Genomic DNA, 10,166 nt, shown 5'->3' on the forward strand with positions numbered 1-10,166 from the left:
ATCAGGCTTGTCTTTGGCATCTCTGCTCTCAACATGTTGGCACTTCTCCAGGTTTGGGACGCTGTCACAGGATGTTAAAGCTTTCTGGAGTTTTGGGGGCCAAACAGTAAAGGTCCCGAGTGAGTCAACTCAGATTTCTCCCTCTTCCGCATGACGAGGGCCACGATCTCTGCAGGAGCCCAACATGCTGTCTTCATGTCGGCTGGTGCAGCCCCAAGTGAATCAAAAAAAAAAAGAAGAAAGACAATTAGGGGCTTATTAGGGTCTCAGGGACATGTACCTCGCGGGGCGTCCACTCGCCTGCTCGGCCCCAGTTCTGAGTCGCTGCCACGGCTCAAAACAGTCAGGGGCATTGTCTCACCTAATTACGCTGAAACCAGGGGCCCCCTTTTTTGTGTTGCCACTGCCATGCCTGTCCGATTCCCTTCTCCTGCCTAACTGCCCGTCCCTGTCCACTGTGGAAGTGTGCTAATTAGACAAGAAATGGGCCAGAGTAATTATGTCAACTCTCGTTACAAGGGAACCACAATGAGGAATATTATTTTGTCAAGAAAGTTTTGGTGTTGGAAGGGGGAACGGAGGGGGGGGGAGGCTGTCTCTCTCTCCCACGTTCCCCCCCAAAGTTTTTTTCCCTCATTATGCCAATAACACATCTGCACATGCAACAGGGGAATGCGGCGCACACACACACACACAAAGTCAGAGTCCCCCCGACAAACTACAGAGCACAAATAGATGCACTCATACAGAAATGGAGACTATAGAACGGCAATAGCATGAAGTTATTGCCCTAATTAATTCTTTGTGGCCACAGTTCAAACTGTTGAATCACCAGTGGCACATTGTTTGGGATTTGTGGGAGCCTTTTGTTTCACCGCCTTATTAGGATGTTTTGATCAACGGCTGTTTGGCGACCCAGCTCGTCTCCTCAAAACCCCGAGCTCTGGGAAAACGCAATTAGCTGGATTAGAAGAGCCATTTCTGGAGCCTCGAACAAAGACAAAGATAGATCAGACAGGGAGGGAGCTGAGCGGGTTTCAGACACTCGGCCAGAATATGACTGACCCAGACTGGATCCACAAAATTTTAATTAGTGATATAGTCCCTAATGCATAATTTATACATCTGATAGATTGTAACTGGACAAAGAGCCTGTTGGAGTATTGTGTACATAAAGTCAGAGGGTTTGTGTACAGTTGGTTCTCATCCAGAAATCGACCTCCACTTAGTGACCACTTTTACTTAGGTGTTTTTTCTCTCTTTCAAACAGTTCCCTGCAGTTAACAATGTCTGCAGTTTCAAACTGCTCCTGTGGTTTATGGAAATGTACACTGACCTATAAAATCAAATCGTTTATGCTTGTGACTAAAAGAAACAATCAGAGGATTGGTTTAATCATGCTACACATACGATCAATACAAAAATTGTCTCTGCTTTGCAGTTCCCATTATATGGTCTCATTACAGTGGCATCATTACGACTTGACATTTAACCTTGTACATGTTTTTTTTTTACAAACACAATATTATTGTATCAATTTGAAAGCTGACTGATATTATTTACATTGTTGAAGAGATCAATATCAGAATATAGAGAAAAAAACATTGTCTCAAATTTATAAAATCTCAGTAATTTATTATATCATTTTATTTCATTTAATATATGAAATGAATGCCAAAGCTGTACTGTTTTATTTGTCAATAAACATCTTAAACCTCTCAAAATTAAAAGAAAGGAATAAAAGGCCATTAAATATAAATACATTAAATGTTAAAAAAGTTTTCCTTTTTATTTTATTCTTCTCTTAAGTGGCTGATTCCAGACCTGAATATACAGTCAGGATGAGATATATACATTCTGCAATAATCTGTTTCCAGCTGCCTCCTAATCTGACTGGAGGCATGAGATTGGTTCTCTGTAGACACCGCAGCTCGTGGCTCTGTGGCATTGATCTCTTCATTCACCTCTAATGAAATGTCTCTAATAGTTTCTCATGAGATGCTGGAGGTAATTCAAGTCGCTTCAAACCCCCCCCCCCCCCCCCCCCCCCTCTCTCGCTCAATTAATTTTTTTCATTTACACACTAATTTATATACTATTAGGCCAAAACAATTGTCTAAATAATCTAGATAATTAAAAGCAACGTTTTGCAATGTATACAATTCGAGTTCCTTTGGTATAACAGTTTGATTTATCTGATCCGCAGTGTTTCAGCAACACGAGGAGAGGAGAGGGGTCTCGGCCGCGGGGTGATGCCACATCTCTCCTGGTCACAGCTCAGATTACAAACCGGCGCTAAATCTGCGGTGGGTTTGTCCGTCGCTGACAGCCTGACGCGCGGGTGCCAAACAGTCCCACAGGAGCCACACACACACACACACACACACACACACACTCACACACACTCTTTATTTATTTATTTATTCATCACCACATGTCCCGCTGGTGAGACAGTATAGCCTGTATCTCCGCTTCCATCGCGCGCGTCCACTCATCTCCATAAACTCTTCCTCCTCCGCGTCAATTGTCGGTCCAGCTGTCCCAGAAGTGTGCCGCAAATTATCCCCGAACGATTGCAACATGCGCAATAATAATTGAATGATGGCTGATTAGAGAGGATTAGGGGTTGGTGAAGAAAAACCTGAGAGTGTTTTTTTGGCCTCGTTTCCGCTGAGGTTGATACTCTGGTAGATGACGTGGAGACGCTGCAGGCGATTTCCCTGAACCTCTGCGCTCTTTCACTCTCTGAATCGGATTTTGTGCGCGTAAACACTTCCCGAGTCACACCTTTTTTTTTATCAACAACAACGAGAGAAAAAACACTCGAACCTCAGGAGATAAATCAATCTGTTGCTGCATTGTGCGCTGGCATTTGCGCCACTGTTTGTCTCCTATTTAATTGCCACCCCTTGTGTCCTAAATACCCTGAACTGGGACATTGTAGTCTTCATCATGTGACCCGTCAGAGAATGAAAAAAAAAGAAGCTTAATAACCGATCAACAGATGCGCAGACTGCCACCAAAGACAAAACGTTTAGTGCGCAAACCCAATTAGAATATGCAAATGACGTGTTGGAGTTCTATGGGACGTTGGGGACGGAGCTGGAGTCTGGTAACGGATCAATCACACGGTGGTGTCTCTAATGAGGAACTGGATTGATTCATTAGTGGTAGAGCAATTGGCTAATATTAGTTTATTATGAGCATTTCTTTTAATATATGATCATCGAAATGTTTGTCTTGCTTGTGTTTTGGAGACATGACAATGACGCATGGGTGTTTTGTTGTTGTTGTCTATACTACATTTATCATTTGGAGAAAGATATAAAGTAATTTATATAATTTGTTCCTAATTTAATTATCTGTTTTCCTAATGTTGCCTTGTTTTAAGATAACGTAAGTGGTTTGGTAAATGGCATCAAACTTGCAGCTTTTCTATTTTTCAGGACTAACAACGAGCCTTTACACATGCGTGTGTTTTATTATAGCACATGCATCTTCTTCTTTTTTTTTGGAAACATGAATTACCTCCGATTTTTTTTTTTGGTCTTTTGATTATCTGGGTCTGTGTCTCGTTCCTCACACTGATCGTCTGTCACTGGGGACAAACGTGCTGCAGATTAAAGCTGCAGGTTTTTTCCCTCGATTTGAGGGATTTATCCGGCTGATTGAATCTGTCTGTGACGAGCCGGTGATGATCAGCGACGAGACCGCGAAGAGAAGAGCTGCAGTGAAAGTGAACTCCTCTCTCCTCTTGTTGTCTCCCCCCTCTCTCTCTTTCTCTCATCTGAGTCAGAACCAAATCACTTTGTAGGAACCCAAAGCTTTTATTTTCCCAGTGTGGCGACACCAAGTCCTCTGACGCAAGCACACACGTTTATTCAGTAAACAAAAGCATTATTTTTTCTGGGCCAAATTTAACCAAAGCGTCTGACAGTCACCATATGCTTATGAGTGAGAGCAATGTGTTGACAAAAAGGGAAAAATATAAAGTTATGTAATGTGATTTTGTCTCATTTAATTCCCAGACGTTTGCTTTTGGATGCGGCTTAAACTTCAGTGTGCTGCCTCTCCTCTTCCTCTGCTGTGATTGGCTGGCGCCTGTTGCCTGTTGCATAAAACGCACGGCAGAGCAACAGAGGAGCATCACTCTGCACAACAGAGGAGCATCACTCTGCACATTGTTAAACCGGGACAAACGGGGCTGTTTGGTTTACTCTCTTTAGTGGAGCGATTGAAAGACTATAAAGTGAAAACGCACAGACATGACGGGGAAGGAGGGAGTCGTGCTTTCAGACGCGGAGAATAAAATGAAATCGGCTTCTCAAACCAGCGTGAACCACGCGGGATCCCAGCTGCCGCCTCCGGTGTGGAAGATGGCCCCCGCGGTGCACCGGCGCACCGGCTTCGGGATCCAGGAGCTGCTCGGCCTCAACAAGGAGCCGCCGGCGGCGCCGAGGCGGCCGCTGGAGGCTCTGCCGCACAGGGCGCACCTCCTGGCCGCGAGGTCGGCCCTCGGCCACGGCGGGCTGGGGGTCGGGATGGGTCTGCTGGGACCGGAGGGAATACACTCGTTTTATAGTCAGCCTGCTTTTCTGGAGGTGCTGTCAGAGGCGCAGAATGTGCACCTGCAGCCGCTGCACCGGGCGGCGCACATGGAGGCGCAGATGGATGCGCAGCACTCCGCCAGCTCCGGTGAGTGTTTGAAATAAAAGACTCTGTTGGCCTCCGGTAACAAGCTGCATGTCTGCGATGGAGCGGTGAGAAAGTTAAATGTTTTAAAATCAACTGTTAAAACATTATATCACGTTTTGGTTGCACAAAAAAATGACAAGGTAATAAAAACTAGTACAAGTGTCAAAGCGTTGGCGCCATGTGACCGAGCAACAGTGATGGTGGAGAAACTGAAAGCTAAATTCATTCTGGAAAAAAACAAAAGAAAACATTGGAATATTATTTGTCTTATCAAATTCATGTCCTTCTTTTTTTTAAGGAAGAAAAATTAGCTTTCGATTCCAAAATGGAAAATATTGAATATTGTGTAGAGGCCTTGCCAAAATAATAATTAGATGCACTAATCATTTACATTTTGTTCACGCACATTTTTAGTATTTTTTCTTTTCATTTCGGACAATTCCCCGCTCAGAAATACTCAGATTAATACAGATTTTTTTTTAAAGATCTTAATTTCCACTATTTCTATTATCGTTTGTGTATATTTTTTATTATTATTGTTATGGTTATGATGATGATGATTATTATTACTTTTATTGTTGTTTTCGCTGTGCTTGTGTGGTTGAAGTCCCTGTTGTCTCTTCACAGACTCGGATGACATGAGTCTCTCCTCCGGTGATCAGAAATTCTCTAAATCCTCCACGAGTCAGAGCAAGAAAAGAAAGAAACGACGACACAGGTAAAACGAAAAATAAAAACAAAGGGGATTAATACGAGATTATTTTTTCTGACCTGGTGGTCTGATATTAGAGGCCCTATACATATATGGTGCACTATATTATTATTATTATAGTAATATCAAACATCAGTGCAGGCTGCTTTTGTTTAGTGTCATTAGTGAGGAAATCCAACAATAACAAAAATCTCTATTTTATTCCTGTAATTTAACTTGTGTGCATGTATGTGATAATCATAATATGTTATTATATAATGATATATAATTCTGTGGCAATAATAATTCCTCAAAAAAATAGCCTGTATAAAACCATCCTTATTTCCGCTGTGCTCTCTTAAAAAAACACATTGCTATATTTTTCCTTATAGGAATAAAAATGAATCTGTAAAGGAAAAAATAAGAGTCATATTTTTTTTCTCTATATACAATTGGTAAGCAAAGAATAACAAATATATAGGCTGCATGTGTCGTTCCTGTTTTTTGCTCATTTTAGATTATAGAAATAAAACTGTATTTTCTCATTTTTAGAAGATTTCGGTTTGATTCAGTGCTGGAAACATTTGATATATTATTGGGGGATTTAGTTGTATACACTTCATTTGAATTATATACATTACAGACCGATGTGAAAATAATTAATTGATTTATGAAGAGAACAAAATGTACCATGTGGTATTAATTCTCACACATTGGGTTTTTTCTTTGGCCTGCAGAACCATTTTCACGTCCTATCAGCTGGAGGAGCTGGAGAAAGCATTTAACGAAGCTCACTATCCGGACGTCTACGCCCGAGAAATGCTCTCCATGAAGACCGAGCTGCCAGAGGACAGAATACAGGTGTGTGAGTGTGTATCCATGTCTGTGCAGGACGCAGAAATGTCCTAAATTTGTAATATCCTCAAGATGCTTGAGGATAATTGTCTTGTGTTAATTAAAGGTGCAAAAAGACAAAAAAAAAAAAAAAATTAAAAGCAAAAAGGGAGAATTCTATCAAATGATTTTGATTAATTCTTTGCGATATTGATTCTTTAAAATTCCATCAAGGTTTGAGCTACTTGCAGTCATATTTCATTCCACAAATTCCTGCAAAGTGATGAAGACACACACAAAAGAAAAGCAAATATTCAGGCAGACAGACAGACAGGTGGATCCTGCGGTCGTCCGCTCCATCATCGCCCTCTCAACGCCTCCTACTCTCACGTGAGCAGCCAATTCACCCTCTTCAGTGTAATTAGTTAATTGAGGAGAACTTATCACCCCTCTCCCTGCGAAGGGTGGGCCACAGCCCCCAAAAATGAAATGATAACTACACAGAAATTAATAAGCAGAGGTCAGCGGCTGCAGAAGAGGCCTCTGCCAGGCTGCTATGAGCATTTTAATTTCCCAGGATATTTGAGCGCCTGTCTCCCATCGATCGGGCCTGGAAATTAACTTATTTTTCAATCAGCCTCCTCGCCCCCGGGGTCACCTCTCGCAGGAAGCACTTTACGCACACACACACGCACACACTCTCACACACACACACCCCCGCACGCACACACTTCATGCACACTCACACTGTTGCTGTCAAAAAGTATGATTGCTCATCTGAGGCCCATCTTTTTTATGAGATGGCGGTTATCATCAGATCTACCTGAATAGCTTTCCCGACTCGGCTTTGATCGTTTTTAATACCAGGTCTGAAACACACACGCACGCACACACACACGCACATGCACACACATGCATGCGCACACTCCACACCATTCCCTACAATCTCATCCAGCCTCCCCGGCCATTTTAGGATGCTCATTTTTTTTCCCTCCACTGTTTTCCTCATCCATATTCACGAGCTTGCTGAGGCTATTACAAGGTCTGGCATGGTGGAAATCAATTTAAGCACTTGAGGAGCCTGAAGGAGAATAATACACAAGTGCACACACACACAAACACACACGCTCACACAAGTGAAAAAAAGACAATATCCTTACAGATGAAGCGGTGACAGGAAAAAAAGAAATTCAAACACTGAATTTGTGTTATAAATCTGTTTTGTAACATCACATGATACTTACATTTTGGGTCAATAATGGTTCCGCAATATGGAATGAATGTGCCAAAGCAGACACTCAAGATTATGAAACTGGAAAATGAGCTGTCAAAATCAGTCTTCAATGGCCAAAATGGTCTTTTGTTGTTTTAAATCTCCAGTAGATGTCGGTATTCTACTGTGCTTATATACTGTAGCACGGATGACACAAAAACAGAATGCAATCCTTCACCATGGTTTAAAATATATTGAATATTATTGTGTATTAATTGTGGCCCCCCATTGCCTCCCTTTTTCTTGGGGTCCAAAAGTACCCCACACACACACTTAATCAAATCCATTTTTCTGACTGTCCTCTCTGCAGGTTTGGTTCCAGAACCGCAGGGCCAAGTGGAGGAAGCGTGAGAAGTGCTGGGGTCGCAGCAGCGTGATGGCGGAGTACGGCCTGTACGGCGCCATGGTGCGCCACTCCATCCCGCTGCCCGAGTCCATCCTCAAGTCGGCCAAGGAAGGCGTCACGGAATCGTACGCTCCGTGGTTACTAGGTAAAGCAGAACTGTGTTTGTCAGCTGAGAGACAATCTTAGCTCGACAGTTTGATTTGTCACAGTGAGAAAATCACAAACGGCTGAATTCCATTTAGCTGCTTCACTGTCAGGGTCCTGTAGTTGTCCATGCTTGTCTGACTGAGCAGAGCCGTCGTCAAAAGTATTACTACTCAGTATTATTATTTACTTTTCCCACAAAGACAAAATGTCTGCTGTTTGTTCTTTTATTGTTTTCTATGTTCCTTGAGCTTGAAACTGACACGTCACAGTCGTTCGAGGTCATACGTGTGGTGATGAGGTAACACATCATGTTGCACCATCCTCCTTTAAAATGGTTGGAAAAAGAACTTGGTGTTTCGACACTTTCAAATATTGACTGATCTTGCACAAAGGAGCAGTGAAATGTGAAATGCTTAGTTATCTTGTCTTGAAACTATAATCTGCCTGCTCGTCTGTCTTAAACCGATGCAACTTTCTAACCCTTTTTCTTTACACTGTCAGGAAACTTAAGGCCGACACGTTAATGCAAGAACCAAAAGTGTCTTTATCAAGTTGTGTCTCTGTGTTTAAGAACCAACGGGGTATTTGGGATCTTAAGCCCTGCGCATGATAGGAGTCAATAAAAGCGTCCGCATGTCAATAAAAAGCTAGCAGTCGATACAGTGATAATCCCACTTCATCAGGACAGATTAGACCAAATATCCTCTCTCACCTCATGTCAATTGATTAGTCGAAATCAATTAGGTGACACTAATTGAATAAGATGTCCCCTCCCTCTATTCTCTTTGACGCTCCTTTTCAATGTCAAATACCTCACGATGAGACAAAATGTCACACGTGAGGAGCAATAGTTACGTTACTTTTAATAGATACTTTTCCATTTCAAACGTTAAATCACTTAGGGCAAAGGATATAATCTCCTAGGCAACTCTTTACACCCTTAAATGTTGTGATTGCTTGGACAGAAAGTTAATCTTCTACGGGGTCTCACTCAACTCATACTCTCTCTTCCCTCCAGGAATGCACAAGAAGTCAGTCGAAACCACGCACACATCTCCGGGCAAACCCAGCAGTGCAGCTCCCCACACGCCGACACAGGAGCAGCCGGCGGACAAGGTGATGGAGGACGAGGAGGAGAAGCCGAGGGAAGACGCCGACTCCCCGATTTCCAAGGAGGAGCTGAGGGAGAACAGCATTGCGGCGCTGCGAGCGAGGGCGCAGCAGCACAGCGCCAAGATGTTCTGTACGGTCTCGAGCAGAACGGACGGCCACGTCACACACAAGGAGGAGGCCGACGACCGGGCGACGGAGCAGGAAACGTCAGAAGAGGAGAAGAGGAACTAAGGAACAAAAGACTGCAGGGATACTGACACTGATGGTGAAATGCCTGCAGAGTGGAGACCGCTGAGTTTGAACCCACAAGCTGAACCTTTACTGTGGATCAAAGCTGCAGTTGAAATGTTGTGACCACAAATACACACAGAGAACTTCACTCGAGTTTACCTGTCAGGTAACGTGTGATTTGAAAAGAGGTGATTTGGCTCCGCTCCCTACAAATATTTGTGATGGACTGACGGAGACTTTTTAACATTTTAGGAAAATGTTCTGACATGTAGCTGCATTAAAAATATATATATATATATATATATATATATATTATTTTCTTTAAATAAATTTACCTTACACTCCTGTGACATGGTCACTTTTATCATTGAAGCCCTCCCAACCAGTGTGGACGCTGAGCAAGACGCTGCCTCTCCACCTGCTGCAGAGGTGCTGACCGTGACCTCTGACCGCGACCTCTGACCCCTGACCTCTGACCCCGACCTCCCCGTGGAGACAGATTTCAATTAGGGAGGTAACTGAAAATTCAAGTCAGTGAAGTCCTGCACTCTTTCCCCTCTGCTATTTTCAATTATTGTGATGTAAATAATACAAAAAGAAAATAATGTTCAAAAGTTCAAAACTGTACAATTTTGTAAAGTTAACATCAATTATCTGCGTCTGTCTTTGTATAAATGTGACTGTAGCCCGAATAAAAGTTACTATTTAAAGTCCTCCCCTTTGCTCACGTGTTTGTTTCTCTCATTTTCACGTGGATGTTTGAACACACACACACACACACACACTTCTCAGTGAGGGAGAAGGAGCAGACTTTTCCACTAAAACCTTCTTGAATG

At 42.8% G+C, this 10,166-nt stretch overlaps 1 protein-coding gene across 2 annotated transcripts; it reads left to right on the forward strand.

The window, feature by feature from the left end:
• The first annotated feature begins 2,126 nt into the window (after positions 1 to 2,126).
• Positions 2,127 to 10,043, forward strand: LOC118290545 (visual system homeobox 2-like). 2 transcript variants are annotated; one of them, XM_047328447.1, is made up of 6 exons: positions 2,127 to 2,306; positions 4,029 to 4,695; positions 5,323 to 5,413; positions 6,124 to 6,247; positions 7,804 to 7,984; positions 9,005 to 10,043. In XM_047328447.1, exons 2-6 carry the CDS (start codon positions 4,266 to 4,268, stop codon positions 9,328 to 9,330), a joined length of 1,152 nt encoding a protein of 383 aa, XP_047184403.1. In that variant the 5' UTR covers positions 2,127 to 2,306; positions 4,029 to 4,265; the 3' UTR covers positions 9,331 to 10,043. The 2 variants fall into 2 exon arrangements, with proteins under 2 accessions (XP_047184403.1, XP_035474211.2); XM_035618318.2 differs by having other exon boundaries at positions 2,127 to 4,695.
• The last annotated feature ends 123 nt before the right edge of the window (positions 10,044 to 10,166 follow it).

The sequence above is a fragment of the Scophthalmus maximus genome, chromosome 18 (genome assembly GCF_022379125.1).
Source record: "Scophthalmus maximus strain ysfricsl-2021 chromosome 18, ASM2237912v1, whole genome shotgun sequence".
Lineage (NCBI taxonomy): Eukaryota > Metazoa > Chordata > Actinopteri > Pleuronectiformes > Scophthalmidae > Scophthalmus > Scophthalmus maximus.